The sequence below is a fragment of the Cydia pomonella genome, chromosome 20 (assembly GCF_033807575.1).
Source record: "Cydia pomonella isolate Wapato2018A chromosome 20, ilCydPomo1, whole genome shotgun sequence".
Classification (NCBI taxonomy): domain Eukaryota; kingdom Metazoa; phylum Arthropoda; class Insecta; order Lepidoptera; family Tortricidae; genus Cydia; species Cydia pomonella.
This window is the reverse complement of record NC_084722.1, coordinates 1,660,628-1,680,817: the sequence shown is the minus strand read 5'-3', so window position 1 is coordinate 1,680,817 and position 20,190 is coordinate 1,660,628. Positions and strand designations below refer to the sequence as shown.

At 36.7% G+C, this 20,190-nt stretch overlaps 2 protein-coding genes across 2 annotated transcripts in view; one reads left to right on the top strand and one right to left on the bottom strand.

Moving 5' to 3' along the window:
- Positions 1–8,639, bottom strand: part of LOC133529289 (arginine/serine-rich coiled-coil protein 2-like) — a 28,583-nt gene extending 19,944 nt beyond the window's left edge. The window contains 4 exon segments of the mRNA XM_061866985.1: positions 2,701–2,827; positions 4,157–4,226; positions 7,423–7,485; positions 7,991–8,639. Coding sequence (XP_061722969.1) covers positions 2,701–2,827; positions 4,157–4,226; positions 7,423–7,485; positions 7,991–8,062 — 332 coding nt within the window. The 5' untranslated portion in view covers positions 8,063–8,639.
- Positions 8,640–8,864: 225 nt separating this feature from the next.
- LOC133528993 (protein strawberry notch) overlaps positions 8,865–20,190 on the top strand; it is a 52,838-nt gene continuing 41,512 nt past the window's right edge. The window contains exons 1-5 of the mRNA XM_061866545.1: positions 8,865–9,181; positions 10,020–10,122; positions 13,956–14,060; positions 15,053–15,163; positions 17,452–17,520. Coding sequence (XP_061722529.1) covers positions 9,179–9,181; positions 10,020–10,122; positions 13,956–14,060; positions 15,053–15,163; positions 17,452–17,520 — 391 coding nt within the window. The 5' untranslated portion in view covers positions 8,865–9,178. The remainder of the gene's footprint in view (positions 9,182–10,019; positions 10,123–13,955; positions 14,061–15,052; positions 15,164–17,451; positions 17,521–20,190) is intronic.

Below are 20,190 nucleotides of genomic sequence, written 5' to 3'. Positions count from 1 at the left end.
ATAAGGGTTCCTAGTTGACTACGGAACCCTAAAAAATTAAAATAATGTTAGTATTACTTAGGGCTAAAACAAAAAAACTAAAAATAATCTACAATCCTAAATGCCCAGTTACCGCTGTCACGGGACATGGAATTTCATCCCGTGTTGCTGGAACGGACAATCCTGTTTAATGCTGTTTATAATCCTGCTAAAATAGCATATCATTAGTTACCAGATCTTGTTTGTATTATATAGTGATAAGATTAATAATTTCGATTTATCGCATGCATTATCATAGGCGTAGAAACAAGTCCTTTTGGGTCTTGCCGAAAAGTTGTGGCGTTGCCACAATTGCCACAAAAAGAAGCTTTTCAAAATACTTTTATTTTTTCTGAAACCGTTTAAAAAATATACCCCAGGGTTTTTGGTGCGGGAACGATTTCGTGTGTATACGAGGGTGATCCAAAAGTACAGTAGAATCGGCTTACATCGAAGGGAAGTCACAAAATTGTCATACTAAGCGGATGTCGTAAAACCATAGGGAGCGTGCATGAACTGTAGGAGCCGTCAGATTTTTGGCGCGAGGCGTAAATGTGACGTTATTTGTTCCGATGTAGCCCACAAGATGGCAGAACCTACTATGCACAAGAAAACACGTGACGTGTAAATGTACATGTTTATGGTTCCGATTCAGGCCACAAGATGGCAGACCCTCCAACGCGCACGGTCCCTATAGTTGATCAACTTTCTATTTTAGTTACGTTTTCCCAATCAATCCCAAACTCATATGTGAGAAATGAGTTTTATTAGCTTTGTGTTTAGTATCAACTGTTACTGAGAATCAAAACTAAAACTACTAATGTGCCACACACGCATCTCGCAGCTCTTCGCAGGGAGATATGTTAGGTACAGTCACGAAAACCAGCGAAGATGTCAGTATAACCAGTCATAATTCCATGGAATTTTAATGAACAGAAGGTCTATCAGTACTTTAACCCATTCATTGCCGACGCCTCATATTTTTACTCATCACGCAGTGCCGCCGCCTTCCACGCGACGACGCGAATTCGCGTCCGCGGCATTACGTTAACATTTCATGGACGCGAGTTCGCGTCCGCGGCATTAGGTTAACCTATTTCAAGGGCGCGAATTCGCGTCCGCGGCATTACGTTGTCAAGGACGCAATTTCGCGTTTTCGGCATCGTAAGTGAAATTTTTGCGCCTAAAAACAGTTTTTGTCGAAAACGTATTCAGTATAGACGTGACGGCCGTATACTTCAGACGTATATGAGTTTTTAATGGTTTTTAGTAAGATTATAAAAGTTAAAGAAAGTGTTTAAAGCAAGTGTTTAGATAATGGACAAAAATGGTAAGTATTTTGATATTGTTTTATGAAATATTTAGCAGTTCAGTTATTGATAATAGATAGATATAGGTATATATTATTAGTAATTAGACTAATATCATGTTTTTGCAAATTAGTATCAATATTTAAAAACATCACTGGTTGGTACGATCGGACGTGAATTCGCGTCTTCGGCATCCGAGATAAGAATTATGAAAATTACAAATGCACTGAATCTAAAAACCAGCAACAGTATAATATTATCCTTCATAAATAAAGTAACATTTTGGTATCAGCATTTAAGTACAGTTGTTTTCTAGCAAAAAAAAACACAACTCGAGGACGCGAAATCGCGCCCTCGGCATAACGATTACACATAACATGGGACGCGAATTCGCGTCTTCGGCATCCGAGATAAGAATTATGAAAATTACAGATGCACTGAATCCAAAAACCAGCAACAGTATAATATTATCCTTCATAAATAAAGTAACATTTTGGTATCAGCATTTAAGTACAGTTGTTTTCTAGCAAAAAAAAACAAATAACTCGAGGACGCGAAATCTCGTCCTCGGCATTACGATTACACATACATAGGACGCGAATTCGCGTCTTCGGCAATGAATGGGTTAATAACTTTACAGCAGACTAGATAGAAAAACAAACTATGTTTTTTAACATGTGATGTGGCTTTTGGATCACCCGTCATATAACTTTCTATATTATAAAATAATTAACAAAGTATGAATGACGACCGGTCTGGCCTCGTGGGTAGTGACCCTGCCTATGAAGCTGTTGGTCCTGGGTTCAAATCCTGGTAAGGGCATTTATTCGTGTGATGAGCATGGATATTTGTTCCTGAGTCATGGGTGTTTTCTGTGTATTTAAGTATTTATAAAATATTTATATATTATATATATCGTTGTCTAAGTACCCTCAACACAAACCTTATTGAGCTTACTGTGGGACTTAGTCAATTTGTGTAATAATGTCCTATAATATTTATTTTATTTATTTATTTATGAATTAGAAATAGGTATGGCGAAGGGTAGGGCAAGCTCTTTCCATACAAACTTTGCGTTTTTCTTCGTCTGTGTTTGCGCTACAGTTATTATTTTTGGTAAATATGCTTATTTTTCTGTTAGCTAGGGCTTGATGTATTTTTTTTTAATTTTTGTATTTTTTTTTAATAAAGAAAATTTTGCGTATATCCAATATATACAAGCAAAAAATGAAATTAAATGCTATAGTGCCAAAACTAACGAATTAAACTTGCACAAGTTTTGTATGGAGAATGCCTTGCCCTACCCTGCGCCTTAAGCTACCAAGTCACCGTAGCCCATGGCCTGCAACTCCAGCAATACTGTGGTGGTTACCTGTTGGATCTGTCGTCGCGCCGGGGAGACCGGCGATCACGCTCGCGATCCCGGCGCGGGGACTCGCGACGACGATCTCGGCGATCACGGGAGCCTCCACGGGATTTCTCGCGATCACGGCTGTCGGCTGTTAACAAGAAAATGAATGGCGTTTGAGTTAGACCTAGCTTAGTTGGCAAGCGACTTTGGTGGCCCAGACTGTGCAAGTGTTATTTCAAACGTCGAACTTCTATGAAATTATGACGTTTAAATAACACTTGTGCAGCCTGGGATATCAAAATCGCAGCCGGCTTGGTCTAACTATGGAAGGTAGAGGCAAGGAACAATAATTGTCCGACAAAAAACCATAAATAGAATCCAGAATCTTTGAGAAAAAAAATCTAATCATAGACAGCGCACTTCACTCCGTCAACGACGCCTAGGTTCTTAACTACTCTAGCGCTACTATGGAGAGAATTGTAACTATCATTTATGGCTGACAGTGACAGCTGGACACTTTTGCAACAATTCTGCCTAAGGAGTTTTTGTTCCTTGCCTCTACCTTCCATATGTCTAACTCTATATACATTTAAAACCAATGTGTCATACATGTCACAATTATGTTTTAGTCTTTTAAAAAAAAAAATATATGTAGTATGTGTTTACTGAATGAGGCGAAGGTGTTTTAACTGTTAGCCGTTTGGAACGCCTAAGTCGTCGTGAGTGATCGTGCTCAACGCGCCAAGAAAGCTTATAGCTCTCAGGTAAGATTTATATTGGCTTGCTTAGGATATTTGTGACTCGTGATATTTGTCTTTTGATTACTGACACAGTGACAGGTAAAACAAAAATGTAAATGCAAAATATTGACAACCGGTCTGGTCTAGTGGGTGAGCGCTGGTGGCCTAGGGAGCGCTGGTGGCCTAGCGGTAAGAGCGTGCGACTTGCAATCCGGAGGTCGCGGGTTCAAACCCCGGCTCGTACCAATGAGTTTTTCGGAGCTTATGTACGAAATATCATTTGATATTTACCAGTCGCTTTTCGGTGAAGGAAAAACATCGTGAGGAAACCGGACTAATCCTAACCAGGCCTAGTTTACCCTCTGGGTTGGAAGGTCAGATGGCAGTCGCTTTCGTAAAAACTAGTGCCTACGCCAAATCTTGGGATTAGTTGTCAAAGCGGACCCCAGGCTCCCTTGAGCCGTGGCAATATGCCGGGATAACGCTAGGAAGAAAGAAGAAAGAAAAGGTCTGGTCCTGTGTTTGAATCCGGGTAACGGAATTTATTTGTCTGATGAGCAGAGATATTTCTTCTTGAGTCATGGATGTTTTCTATGTATTTAAGTATTTGTATATTATATATATCGTTGTCTGAATACCCACAACACAAGCCTTCTTGGCTTATTGCAGGACCTAATTTGTGTAAAAATGTTCCTGTAATGTTTATAATATTTATTTATAATAAAGGATTGTATTACCCTTACCGGAGCCGCGGTCGTTGGGGCGCTCCGCCTGCGGCAGCTCGGGCTCCGACTCCTGCTGCGAGTCCTGCGACAATAAACAATACGCTACACCGTGGCACTAAGACGGATACATGGGGGAGTGTACCGATTTAGCGGTTTGACGACGATGCATTAATATACGCACTCTGCAGCAAAATTACATGGCCGCTTTATAAATTAATTTCATAATGTGTCCATGCTATTTTGCACTTGTTTAGGTGGATCCACACCGCGCTTTTGTTGAGGAATGCTGTGCAATATGCTAGCATTAGCACAGAATAAATAATAGTACTAACCGTACCGTACAGAAAAGAAACTGCCTACAAAACCGAAGTTTGACAGCAGTTCAGGGACGAATCATGCTGTCCCATTTCAAATGTATGGCACTATCGCTTTCAGCTATTTAAGGTTGTCAAAATTCAAGTCTATCTTATCTATGTGCACGCAGAAGAGTCAAGTGGTGCCAACCCTAATAATAGGATCAGTTTCGCCCCCCTGACATTATGCAACTAACTGCTGCACTGCACAGTATTGCTCTACAGTTGTTCCATAAGGTAGCTGTGTCGTGGATGCACCTTTTTCCGCTCAGATGTCAATTTTGATTAAATATTATATCCATAATCTTATCCGTCTTTGGCACAGAATGTGTGGAATGACAAGTTCCAGAATGCACTTTGAGCGCCGAACAACTATACTCAATTTATTGTTTTAATTAGGTTCTTCACTGAAAAACATCTCTATGGCTTGCCGTTGCCGTGGTGACATGCCTTGGAGTTATATTTGATTGTTAAACATTTATAGGTCGTACTTTTAATTTTCGTACAACGAAAACGCCTTTGTTATACGGAAACGTTGTACCCCACAACCACAATATAAATTAATCACATATCTAGCTGGAAGTCTTAGTTATTTTAAGATTTATTTAATTTTTAGGGTTCCGTACCCAAAGGGTAAAACGGGAACCTATTACTAAGACTCCGCTGTCCGTGCGTCCGTCTGTCACCAGGCTGTATCTCATGAACCGTGATAGTAAGACAGAATATAATAAATATTTAAGAGGCCTCCCATAAAACAAATGTAATTATGGTACGGAACCCTTCGTGCGCGAGTCCGACTCGCACTTGGCCGGTTTTGTTTGTTTATATATTTGTGTACCTGTATATTATTTCTAAAATAAAATAAATGATTAGGGCGAAATTTTGATTCGTTATCGTCTTATCCGAAGACGTACATATAAAAACACCTATCAAAAAACCTTGTACTTATAAAACATGCAACCCACGTAGTAAATCAATCATACCGCACCCTCATAGCGTGCTACGCCTGTATTCGCGGTGGATTCGCAATATGTGGCTAAGCAAAGCGATAAGACGAACCATGTTTTACTTATCGCTAGACGCTCCCGTGGCGATAAACTAGACTCACATAGTTTCAGTTTAGACTGTTTTCTCTCGAGTTTTAGATTTGCGAAAGAACTAACTTATATAAAGCTCTTTTTCAATTATGAGTTTTCTTTCGAATTGCAGACTTGTAGAAGAGCTTAGGCGTAAGAATAAGCTCCTAATGCCTAATGAAAATAATAAAAACCTTCATATAGGTTTTTGACGATTTAATCCATCTAAATGAACCTGGAAATGATCTTAAATTAAATAGTTTTCATTAGATTATTACCGTCACCATTATCATTGTGAAAATAAATTATTATAATATTAAACGAAATTATTAATAATAGAAAATAGTAGATAGTTCAGTGTCTTATAAAGAACCAACTTCTTAAAACATAAATAATTAAATATATATATGAAAGTACCAATATTCATCAGTCAATACATATTAATATAATGAATCATGATCCTCAGTTAAGTAGCCAAATAACAGATAGACATGAATAAAGTGTGGTTTATATTATAACTTTGGAGAGATATAAACTATGATACAAATATATACAATTCTCAATTTTTGCACCAACCAAGGATTTTACCACCACCAACTGTTATGATAAGATATTTATACTTTTCATAGCATTGACAGTATAACGATATTAAGTTATAATTTTTGTTCTAAAAATAAGCCCAAACATATATCCTTACAATAAAAACTGCTAATTTCAAATTTATACTCACATTAAATGCAATTAACTGTTTAAAATAAAAACTTTTAAGTAAATGGTTTTCCATGTCAACTTTATAATGCTTTCTCTCTCTTGTCTATTCTAAGTACTTACGTGAACCGTAGCAGCGAGAAGCCCTCAGTCCGTGCGAAGCCTCAGCGGGATTTGACTTTGGTTTTGTGTCAATTTACAAATGGGTAACCATATAAAATAAAAGTGTTAATATCATCTTTGAAAACATCTGATATATATAGAGTTTACGATAGTGAAGTTTACTTGTGATAGGCTAACATAGTCTATATTTAATGGCTAGGCGTGGATGAGGTCTCTGGTTGAGTTCCAATCACATATTGATAGTTAACAAAGTCTATTATTTGAAAAAAAAATAACCAAATGAATAATTTTGTACTTTTATAGTAAATTACACTAATTTTAGTAGGAAACATTACAAATTTTGATCAGCCATTGTAAATTTGGAAGAAAGTATCAGTGTTTAACACACCAATAAATCAATCATTGATATTGTTTAATGCATTTATGAATTAACTAATTTTTGTATTAACATCTTAATTTCAGCAATTTTTTTTGTTTAATCTTGTCTCAACCCGAGACACTCTTGACATTCTTGAGAATACACAGCATAACTAGAAGAGCTATCTCCTCATCTTTATTATTTCCTAATTGCATCTCAGAGCCCAGTCTGCTGTTGGCAACAGAATCCCAAGAATTGTGGGCATGGTAAAGTTCAAAAACACCTTTATGAGCCAACATTCCAAGAATATAACTAAGTAAATATTGTGCACCAAGTTACAAGACTACAGAGAAGATGAAGTTTAAGACTAGGTAATAGGAGAATCTATTGCCGGTGGCCACAATAAATTCAGTATCTCGCAGCCTGTTATTAGGAACATAAAAACAACTCTACACATATTTTGAAAAATCAGTAACTTTATTTCTCTAAAACAATGAATTATTAAATATATTTTTGGAATACTGGCTTGTAATGTTTGTGTACACAACTGTACAAATAAAAGTATGGCAGAAACTGAGTTCAAAAGTGGTACCCGAGAATGCAATCAAGATATATACTACGATGATGGAGTAAATGGAAGGGTAATAAGAAGGTAGTTACCTCGCTCATGTCCATGTTGACTTCCTCATAGTTGGTATCGTCTTCGCGCCGCCGCCCCGCGCCCTACAAAGTCATTCTATTGTCAAGAGAAGGCAGATTAATAACTATATCTCAATTTTCACTAAATATTAGTCTAATAAGTTTGATACTGGCAGTTTAGAAATAATCTATGAATCTTCACATAATGCTTAGCTTCTGCCTTATTTATTTAGTTAGCAAGATCTTTTAGTGACATTGTAAACTAAGCATATAAAAAAATTCAAGTGTTTTTGTAACAGCAGTGGCATAACAATTTACATAGTTAATTAAAAGAGTTACCAAATTACCTGATAATTTCTTCAGGATTTATAAGAGGACAAAAAACCCTTGATATGGATACGTAGCCAAGGTTAGTCATAATTTCAACTCTAGATTTTAAGATACGGTAATTGTTAAGACGCTTAGTCTATTAGTAACATAGATTATTATGAAATCTTGAATAAACCATGTTTCTTTTAAATTTAATAAAGATGCGCACTTGTTTCGGTGATATGATGGGAAGAATGAAAATCAAAAACTAGAAACTTACCGATGAATGATGACCACCATAGCGATCGTTTTCGTGCTCATCGTCACTTCCGTAGCCTACCAGAGAATCCATGGCTCGTAAGATTACTCTAAGGTGTGACAAACTCTCAGAATAGATTATTCAGACAGTAATATGTAATAACAAAAGCACTACTGAAATGTCGAAAATTTTTGTTCAATAATTCAATATGCCAATATGGCGGACTGCGGCGCTTAGGTTTTGGTTTATGGATTTCAATGAACAGCCAAGAATCGTCTGGCCTGATAAATATTAGGTATAGGGCTCTACAGACCTTACAACAAAAGACGTGCGAAATTTTGTACATTGCCGTCTAAGTAGCTGCAACAAATTCAATCATCAATGAAAAGCCGCAATGTATATAAAATCGTATACGATTTATTGGAAGATGGGTAGAGCCCGTTTAGCGGTATAGCACGGTCGCAGAGCAACTACTGTGACAGATTTTCGATGCATTGCTGACTACTAACATGTTACAAATTCATTAGATCGATCAAATACCGCAATGTATCAAAAAGCGTTGTATTGTAGATCTGTGGGCCTACCGCGAACAATGAAGTTCCCAAATTGCGTCTATCTTTTTCTGTCACTCTAAATACGCCTTATCTAGGGTAAAAGATGAAGGTGCCCTCAATTTGCGAACTTAGTGCTCGGTCCTGGTCCTACTCTCTGGAGAGCTCATACAAAGAGCATATAATCACTACGTTAGCTCATACGCATGCGCTATTTTTTATACCGTAGAACGAAATGTTACGTTCGAATACTAGTACTACGTTTAATGTACAGTCAGGTCAAACAATTCGATAAGAATCAAAATTATAATTTTACTAAATTTGAATTTTATCACTTTTATCTTTAAATCACAATATTACATGGAATGCATAATAAAATTTTATAATCAATTCGTCCTGTCATTAGGTCCTGCGTTGTCTTCATAGCAGTATCCGAACAATTTTTTTTCTGCTTACTTTTTTTTTTCTTTTATTTAATATGGCGGAAGCATTGACCGCCGACGGGACGTCTGATTTTTTCATTATTCAGTTACGAATCACTTTATCGCAATAATTTCGCGTGTATGTGATACATAAGTGAACATTAGAAGCTTGTGTGTTATTTTTCAACAAATAATTATTTTAACAGTGCGCTGAAAAAGCTGGTTCTTCTATAAAAATGGTAATGATAGTTTTTTGTTTTGATACTTTTTTACGAAGTTGAGTCTCTTGAAAAATGTGTTTACAGTCATTATCATTCAAAATTTGCTAGTTTTAATGATAAATACTGGTAGTTTAATGACTATTTTTTATTAAACAAGCGTAAAAAGTGTATTTTTTGCCTTTTTTTTCTTTGTTTTCAACATTCTAACCAAAAAAAACTGTCATCAGGTGAAGACCATATCACATGTTTCTTGTTCTCGGATGTTTTCGACCAACTCCTGGGATGTCTTAGGAGATTTAGGATCTTAATTATGCAAGCTTGGGTGTGGCTGTATTGATTTTCTTGGAAGGTTCTAGGTATAGCGTTAGAATAGGACTTGTTAGCTGCACTTAGCCTATGCAGAGGATAGTCTAACAATGCGGTTAGAGCGTGCGGGATCGATGTTTGGTGCTCAGTAGCTCATCAATTATTAATAAAGACCAGATATTTTTGCTCATTAAGTGCAGAAGACTACCATAATACTGTGCAAGCGAATTTAAAGAAACATGTTTTCTTGCAATGTCACTAAAAAGCATGTAAGAGATTGATGTCAAATTTACAACATAAAATTGTGATGAAAACGCATAAAACCTATAAAATTGCGGTGTAAACAATTCTTATCGGTTATGTAACCAAACTACAGTATTATATGAAGCCTGAAATAGAAAAATGAATGTTTTGTTTTCTTTGTCATACCTGTCATTCCCATGGCCAGAGTATTTTTCATTGTTGCATTTTTTTTTCTTTTTAAAAGGGACATGGTCTTAGTGTACAATGTTGAGCATGCTATTGATGATAAAACTTGTTTTTTTTTTAGTCTAAACGGGCAGCATATGGGGATGATGAAGACAATCCACCCACACCATCTGATGACTCGGATTTTGATGATGACGAAGACCCAGATAACTTGGAAGTCCCAGGTGAGATTAATTTCATATCAGAATAATGAGACTATTGTGTCTAAGCGGTCAGTAGGTTATGAAAATTCTAACTAATAGGATCTTCACTTTGGAATATTTAACCTTGTCATATTTTTCACTTTATATAACTGCGGGAAAGGACAATCATTTATTGTTTTTTCACTTTATTAATGATTTTCTCTATATATTGACTTAATTTTATTGTAATTAATGTTGTAGGAAGCCCAAAAAATTTAATTATTATTTTTCAGATTTTGAATTAAATAATTATTTTAAACCATTTAAACATGTAATTTAAAAGCCATAAAGTAGAAAGAGAACAATATACCTGTTGCCGGTGTGCTCAATAGTCCTCTGTAAGATCCTGTAACACAGAATGGCGAGTACTGTGGATTGCACTTTAAAGGATGAACAGAGTGGATGTAGGAGCTGGGCTGTCTTGCTTTGACCAAATTAACGTTGTATGTATTATTTTGGAGCTGTGCAACGAAAGGTGTACCAAATTCTTCACTCTGTTTGTGGAGAAGGCGTTTGACAGGGTTAAGTGATCAAGTATATTAGTAGTGTAGTGCATGCATATTTAGGAAAAGAACTATACCAGACAAGACATACCTGTCATGGCTGGTGTGAAATAGGGTTGTTTGCTGTCTTCTTGTTGGTTGTTTGGTTGGTTGGATGTTTCTCATTTTCTTGGATGATGTGATGCCACAGAGTAACAAGCCAAGAGAGAAGGGGACTGCCATGGTCAATGGAGGAAGCCTCGAAGACATTGACTTTGCCAACAACCTTTGTCTATTCACAACATCAAAAACATCATGTGAACATCTCCATTCCAAGTCTGATGACCTTAACGGATTCACTGCAGAAGAAGGTCTACGCATAAACTGTTCAAAAACAAAGGACTTGCGTCTTAACACCTTGGATGCAGCTCCTAAATACATCAGCCATCAGTGTGAAGCAGTCGAACAAATGGACCGATTGACGCACGTAGGGAGTGTGGTCGACCCGTCAGGGGGAGCGGACAGCGAAATTGAGACGCGCCTACGAAAATCAAAATGTTCAATTCCAACGTCAAGTTGGTCCTGCTGTAGGTTGCGAAACATGGCTTGTGAGGAAGTATATCATCAATCAGCTGCAAATGTTTATACACAAGTGTTTGCGACACATCCTACGGATTTACTGGCTACGAACTATCTCAAATTTCAGATTGTGGTGGATGACTGACCAAAAATCCATAAGCCAGGAAATCCTTGTAAGGAAATGAAAATGGATTGGACACGTGCTTCGTTAGCTCCGTAGACCGAACAACCACCTGTCCAAACAGGGTGTCTGCTGGCAATCGACTGTGGGCAGTCGGGCGGCCACGTACCACATAATAATAATAATAGAGGCCTCTACGTGTTGGATCTATATCCCCGCGCAAGCCTATCAAAAGACCAAAAATTAAAAAAGATTTATAGGCCCGTGAAATCCAAGGAGATACAAATAATAATTATAAGATGTTTATTCAAAAAGTTTAAACATGGAGGCAATCAGTTGAGAAGGAGGCTGACTCAACTGGACTCGGCTGGAAAGAGCTGGAAGTAGCCATTCAGGATCGCAACAAATGGAGAATTCTTCTGCAAGTCCTATGTCCCTAATGAGGGATACTAGGATTACATGATTATCAAAGTAGAAAATTATAGTTATTCTACTCCTGTAAACTTATTCCTTTCAAATTTGTTTACTTAGCATATCTCATACCCTTGTTTGGTTAGTTTACTATGTAACTGTGTGGTCATATTGCACAAATAACAGGAAACAACCATGTTTAAGATAAAATTACCATTTTGTAATATGTATAAAGCTTTGCATTGTTACTTTGGCAAACATTGTTACTTTCATTCATTTTGTTAAAAATTGTTTTATATACTTACTAAATTTCTTTCTATTTTTTAAGTTATAAAAAAAAAATGTTCGTTTTAAGTCTTAAGCCTAGCTATTGTACCTATATGTAAAAATTCTGTTACCACCTACGGGAGAGCGGTGTCTCTTGACACAAGTGTCATGTACGCTTAAAAAGAGGCACCAGCCCAGTCAAAATCACGTTTGTTTGTGCTAACTCAATAAACATTTTATTATTTATTATTATTATTCATTGTTATTGTTACACTCATTCTTACACACCCAGGCACACACACACATTCACATTAAATTACCCACATTAAGCAATAAAGCTAGAAATTAATTAATTACAAATTATTATAACCTCTGCAGCTATGGTTTCTTACCTTTGACTAGTTCGTATTTAGTTTTAGCCTAGATTAACTTACCCATACATTAAGTAAAATACGCTCCTATTACTTTTTGTATCAATTCGCGCCAAATTGTGAAATTCGGATGTAAGTTGGTTTCCTACGGGACAGGCCTCGCCTAGTGTAGGAACCAGGCCAACTGGAAGGCACAAACCCTGTTCTTTCAAATTCTGTACTCTAGGATCATTTTCTTTGTTATTATGTATCAACTTGAATTTGTATAAATAAATAAATATGTTTTTATGTTTTTGTTTGGTTGGCTTTGTTTGACTCTGCATTTTAACTCAGGCATTTTGCTTTTGTGTGTCCGGATGTTCTCCTCTATAGGTCGCAATTCTTAACAGATTATCATAGAGTTTTGTGACTAGATTCTATGATTAAATATTTTTTTTGTAGATATAGTTTTTGGATGTTTTTCACAATGCGAAAATTGGCATAAAGGACTTAGCACCATTAGCGTCTATAGCGCTTAAGACCATTGTGAGTTCACTGAACTTCAACGGCTCAAGGAACTAAGTATTTTTCACTGTTACATTTTCTAAGCTTAACGTGAGGTCTACAACTCACAGAGCCACTAGTAGTATTATTTGTTTATTTTATTTTAAGGTTAGTTTAGGTGTTATGTACTTATGATATTTTAAGTTGTGTTTAGAGTGATGAGTCACTTTTGAAATGACTACTGGATTTAAAAAAAAGCTCATGTTCAATTTACACAAACAGAACAAACTAAAACATGTACACAATTTAATGAACAGAACAATAATATACTTAAACAGGAAACATGGATTGACTTGCTGTACACTGTGTGCATTGCAGGAAAAACAAAAGGGTTCCGACTCAGCTATACGCTTCACTCTTTTGAGCTAAGCACTGTTATTCTGCCGGAACCCAAATTACGTTACAGTTGTGTAAATATTATGATAAAAAATAGGGTAGTGTAAAAAGTGTGTATATGAAGTGGTGGTGTTAATATCTTTCGAAATAAAATAAAAATTAAATGAATTAAGTGGGCATAAAATAAAGGTAAGAAGGTGTGTAGGTCCGGTTCAAGATCTCCTAGAAATCCACCGAAATACCAATTAGATCCTGAAATCTGCAACCAAAAAGGCGTATGGTATCCCTGTTTTTTTATTTTTCAAGCAGTATCTTTTTGAACTGGTGTTTAAAGTTAGAAGTTAGGTGGTGTTATTTTTGAGCTGTCTTACAGGTGGAGGGATATCATTCCAGCATTTGGTCGCGAGATATCGAAAACAACCGGTAAATGCAATCTTTCTATGAGGCACATTTCTAAGAGAACGCCGAGTTGACTATTACTGCCATTGCCATTATGGTTGTGAAAGGATAAAATGTTAATTTTGGAAAAGAGATGTTTATGTTATTTTAGTACCTGCTTAACTTTTATGTTAATGTTAATTTTAACTGTTGTTGTAAATACTTAGCCTCCAATTATGTTATAATAGTAACAGAATATGCCAAATAGTATGTATGTACTTAAATAAAAACTTACTTTACTTCACTAAAGATAATCTTGTTCTGCAGGCGGCGGTAAAACCCTGGCAGCGGCAGCTCAGCTGGGCAATAAACCCAAAGTCACTGCCGCGCCGATGCCGGTCACAGTCAGAGCTACTACAAATCCGTTAGCTGGTGAGTTGTACCAACAGTAACACTGAACTGAAAGAGATTCAAAATTAAATTCGAACCCTTTTTTTCGAACAAACACAAATGTCAATATGACAGACAGGGACAAATAATTGTCGACTGCTTTAAAACATTATGGACATTTTTTAGCAAACAAATTTAGAGTTGTCGGAGTGGAGGGGATTTTATATATGAATGCGGGATATTGCCACTGTGACAAGACTGACCAAGCCATACCTGGTCAGTAGTAGCACAAAATTCAATTATTTTAACTGTAACATTATCAACACCCTTAACTGACCTTACGAAAATATCCGAAATATTTATTTCGCAAATTGTATTACCAAGAAATAGTAGATTGTTAACCAAGAGTGGAAAGTGAACCATGTCACCTGAGATATTTTGGCGCTCAAATGAAGTTAGGGCGCCAATAGTTCGAGGGTGAGATGGTTACTTTTACCCGAGTTAAACACTACTTTTCATTTCGACTATGTGGAAAGTCCAACACAAACAAGAAATGTAGGTTATGAGTTATGACTGCAGGAATTGGCGCCATTTTTATTTTGATCGGAAAACAATTCTAAAACCATAGACAATCCGATCTTAAATTGGGATGTGTGTGATGTGTCTGAAACTGAATAAATGAATGTAATGTAATATTTTTTACATTCATCGTGATTTATATTGATTTATTAACAAATATTTATGTTTATTTCATACATTTAAATACTTTTTGTTACTAATTCAAGTCTATATACATTTCGATTGTGTCGCTCGGAGTCGCACGATCAAAATGATCTTGATCTGATATCTCATGATACACTTGAATGAACCTGTTTTGGACGACAGCGGCGCCGTTCGCAGCGCCGCGCGCCGCGTAGGTACGTCCAGTCCGCGCCTAACAACTATGGACATGATTATAAAGTAAATGACTTGAAATTGAAAGTCACCAATTGTCACTACACAGATGGTCTTATAAAACATGTTTTTGTCTGTAGCCGCGTCAGGGGTGGCGTTTGGTCAGATGGCCAACCAGGTGAAGCCGATCAAGATATCTGCCAGTTCCTTGTCCAAGCCTATCAACCTGGGCGCCCTGCCTCGCGGCGGTGGTAAGTTGTTTCTTCTTTACATACAATGTTACAAACTTTGGGGCTTAAATAAAGGAACACCAAATCGTGTAAAGTAATGTAAAGTAAAATACCTATTGTAGTTACAAGCACTAAAGTTTGACGATCCAGTTAGACTCGGTCTTAGCTTTGGTTCGGTCTAAAATTAAGGTTTCAGTCTTTTCCACTACTTTACGCGTGATTCTCTTTTGTAAGGAATAACGGAGTTTACACATCAGGGTCAGAAAACCTGAACATTCCAATTGTTATGCTTAACGGCTATCATAAACACATTAAATCATAATTTGTTAAAATCCGAAAAGTCATAACTTAGTGGCACCGGTCACCGACAGCATAGAGAAATAAGAAGTAATAGAGTGCACACTCCATACATCAGTTTTGGTACTAAAATGCTTATTATATTCGCAGTCCACATCTAGCATCGAGCGGAACTCTCAGTACTGCTATTCGACAATAGATGTCGCGGCAAATAAAAGTGTAATGCTCAACGATTTTCAGCTAATATTATGAGTATAACCAGAGTAAGCGTAGGAGTTGAAAATAGGGTCCCGGTTACTCTGGTTATAATATCGGAATCTCGTATTAATTTTTTTTTTTTTTATACCTGGTCGGTGGCAAACAAGCATACGGCCGAGTCGAGCAGTACTGAGAGTTCCGCTACTCGATGCTAGATGTCGACTGCGAATATAATAAGCATTTTGGTACCAAAACTGATGTATGGAGTGAGCACTCCATTACTTCTTATTTCTCTATGCCGAAAGGGAACCATTAACCTGACTTTCAATTTCAATTTTTATCCCAGAAAATAAGGATAGCGAACTGATCTCCTAATACGGCACCAATATGCAGCTACTGCACAGAGTGTTGCCACATTAAGGAATTGGTTCCCTACCCTTATTTTCTTGGATAAAAATTGAAGTATCGTGTTTCTTGTTCCCTGTCGGTCACTAGTGCCAGTACGTTAAATTATATTAAATAAAAAAATTACTGCGTAGGTCACGAATTCACTACAGTCCGAAATAATTATGATGTCATCTTATCTCTTTCGTTGGTATTTCCATCGCATTTCCGGTGGAGCAGGAGTCAACAAAAACGTCTAAATTAAAGGATAATGATCCTTAAATATTTAGAATCACGGTTGTTTTTACTGTGCATTTCTAGCCGATTCTATGCTGGGATTTCCAATGTTATTTCATTTCGCCGTGGCCTCGATATAATTATCATTTACGTTTACGGCGTGTTAATAAAATAAAGTAGGAGATTAGTATAATAAAAGTATAAGATGAGAAACACCTATCCCTGTTATATAATAGGTGTTGTCTACCTGTGGAAACTTGTAATTGGTTTACTGTAAATTCGAAACCTATTTTGTTACATTAGCTGTAAGTTTTTCCAAGAAATAAAATAAAATTATTTACATTTTTGTGTAGTACATACATAGTTTTGATTTTGACGGCAGTTAGAGAATAATAAATACAGCCGCCTAAACCTAACATTTTGGTATGATTCATTTTAAATATTGTGATGTTAAATAAATATCATCTTCCATAACCCATGCGGAAAACATCAACTTTCGGCACGCTGCGCTAAACGTAGTTGCCGCTTTCCGGCCCCCTCGAACAGATAGCATACAGTATACACACATCGGCCATGAGAAAACCTCAGATCAAATTATTGTTAACTTCGACATCGCCTCGGCCGACAATGTGATCTGAGATATTTCTTACTTGCCATTATTACTGCTACTAGGTATGTAATATACATACTATAAAAATGGCCACACACGTAATTTTAGTCGATTTTTGGTGTCGCACCCGTCGACGATTATCGAAACATTACGATCAATAATCGACTAAAATGACGTGAGTGACCCATTTTTTTATAATTTAACCCCCTTATTCATAAACGTCTACTAAAGGTGACAAGACGCTAATAATCGTTTCCTTTTCCGACGTATTGGTATGATGGAAAGGGACAAACGATTATTAGCGGCTTGTTAACTTTAGTAGACGTTTATGAATGAGGGGGTAAATGTTTAGTTAGATATGTATAATATAGAGCATCTTATGCCATACAAAGCGTACGGCGTTAAACGTTTATATGTGCGGAAAGTTTTCAAAAAAAGAATGTAAGAACATTTCATTTTGCTATAAGTTTCTTTCCCCACCAAAAAAGTAAGAAGTTCCTAAAAATTTTGTAAACTTTCCGTCGGCACAAGTACCCAAGTGTACCGGAGACCAAGGTCTAAAATGATGGTTGGTTGTGGATAGCTGCCGCGCCGTCGCCCTTCGCGGCGGGCTCGTCGGCCGCGTACAGCGCCGCCTCGCTTCTCGCGCAGAGTAAGTATCAGGCAGTGTACCAATATTGTCAGCGTCATACATCTGCACATTTACCTTTATTTCTCTTTAATTTGTTAGTTAGAGCCTTCGTGGAGCGGGTCTTCGTGGTATATATCTTTATCTGTAAAAGAGCCACCCGTTTTGACCACGAACGCCGTTAACGGTTCGAAATAATCAGAGGTATACCAATCTCTATATACCAAAAACTGTCCGACAAAAAACCATAAATAGGTGGCGCTATAATACCTAGAATACTTGAGAAAAAAATGTAATCATAGACAGCGCACTTCACTCCGTCAATCACGCCTAGGTTCTTAGCTACTCTAGCGTTACTTTGGAGAGATTTGGAACTATTATTTATAGCTGACAGCTGGACACTTGCAACAGTTCTGCCTATGGAGATTCTATTCCTTGCCTCTGCCTTCCATAGGTGTAGGTTTAGAGCCGGCGTAGCTTTTCTTGACGTTCATAAGCGCATTGTAATATGCCTACTTGAACTATCTTTATCTTATCTAAATGTCGGGATGTTCAGTAAAAAATGGCAGTGAACTATCTGTTCTTTTTACAAGCTTTTATTTACTTTCACCTGACTGTTGTCTGTTTGTAATTAAATCTTGCAAGTTAAATTTGATCCACTTCCCGGTTATCGATTGAGCTGAAAATTTGCATACATATGTAAGTCGGGTGACAATGCAATATTATGGTACCATCGAGCTGATCTGATGATGGAGACAAGAGGTGGACATAGGAACTCTGTGATAAAACAACGCAACCTAATTGTGTTTGGAGTTTTTAGAATATGCTCGATGAGTATTAGTTGCCTGTGGAAAGAAAAGTACAGTCAGCGATAAAAACTTGTACCAAAAATGAAATTTTTGCCAAAGACTTATTCGCTAATTACGAAACAGTTGATTTTTTTAGGTTATATAAATACTATACTATAAAAATAAAATCGTATTGAAAAATTGACTTGCCGTTTCCCACAATGCCACAATTGAATTTCCATTTTCACAACTTGTTTTATGCTTTTAGGAATATCATCTTACGAATAAGTTATACCATTAAACTGGTTTTATCTTGGGTAGTCAGGAACTCTCTCCAATCTAACCTCTGACAAAGGTTTTTGTATGGGAGACATTCTGTAAAAATGGCAAATACACAAAAGTGGAAATTCCACTTCCTCGAAGTGAAGTTAAAAGCTTAACCGATTATGGTGTTATTTTCGCTTGTTACGCCAGAAAATTCAAAATGTATCGTTATACATCTTACATGACAAAAGACACGTTTGTACCGAATTAAATCACTGTATGATCCTTGCAGTGTGCAGATGTTTATGACATTGACAACCATCATAAGATTTCCACTATTTCTTGTGTAACCTACCAGTAACTACCAACTTACGTTAGCATTAGCTAAGGATATACTTACAGATATATCTGTCAATTGTGCCTGGCGAACAAATATGTCAATGTAAGACTGATATTAGTTAGGCGTAGATGTGTCTGATGAATTTGTCTTCATACTCGTATATGCCTACCTATAACTCTGTATCTTTAGGTATTTAAATAAACTTAAACATTACATTACATTTCCGGGTAGTTATATTATAACGCTTATTGGTTAACCAACCAAATACAAGACTGCCTGGAGATCCAGGCAGGCATCACTGAACGACCTGACTTTAACCTACATTATTTGATCATGTAATGTTTTCATCTACCCTCAACTGGCTTAAGGAGTCATTTGAGGGTAGATTTCGTTTACTTTTATTTAAATACCTAGACACAGAGTATAATATTCGCCACACATTGACTAATGTGTCTGTCAGACAGACAGACATATCTGTGCGTATATTCTTGCTATTATCAGTGCCAATAATAACATGGGTTTTTATAATTTTACAAAGACTTGTCCGGATTCGATCCCCGGATGTGTAAGTATTTAAATTATCAAAATCTTCGAATGTGACTTCTATAATAGCCAACCCCTTAGAGTAAATCCTTTTTCTTTTAGATTTTGCATTTTTCTTACTGACCTGGGCGATTACCACGAACATCAAAACTTGTATATCAATGTTCCTGTCACTAATTTTTTTTTATACCACGACGGTGGCAAACAAGCATACGGCCCGCCTGATGGTAAGCAGTCACCGCAGCCTATGGACGCCTGCAACTCCAGAGGTGTTACATGCGCGTTGCCGACCCTAAGATATACTTCAAAAGCGATAGAGATAATACATTCTTAGAATTTTCGAGGTAGCCATCCATTTCCAATTCCTCACACTGTAGAAACGAAGGAAAACAGAGCGTTTAACTCTAGCATAGCAATTTTATCCTCGACCTATATCGGGCCTTGCTTCGTTCGGTACCGTATAATTTCCTTCGGATGAAATGGGTTTTATGCTTATGTCGTACAATCTACTTTTTTACTATTATACATGTTTGATAAAACTTAATATAGTGTCGTTCAGCGCTATCTTTGCAGCTGTTAACATACTTTTTTATCCGCTTAGTGCGTTATTCCTTTGTCTATGACAAAATGTTTACTCTACTTGAAAAATTTATATCTTCGTGGAAATCTTGTGGCGGATTATTAAGTAGATGTTTGTTAGATAATATTCATATTGTTAGAACAATTTTGTAGAATCTATAAATATAGCTGTAACGTACA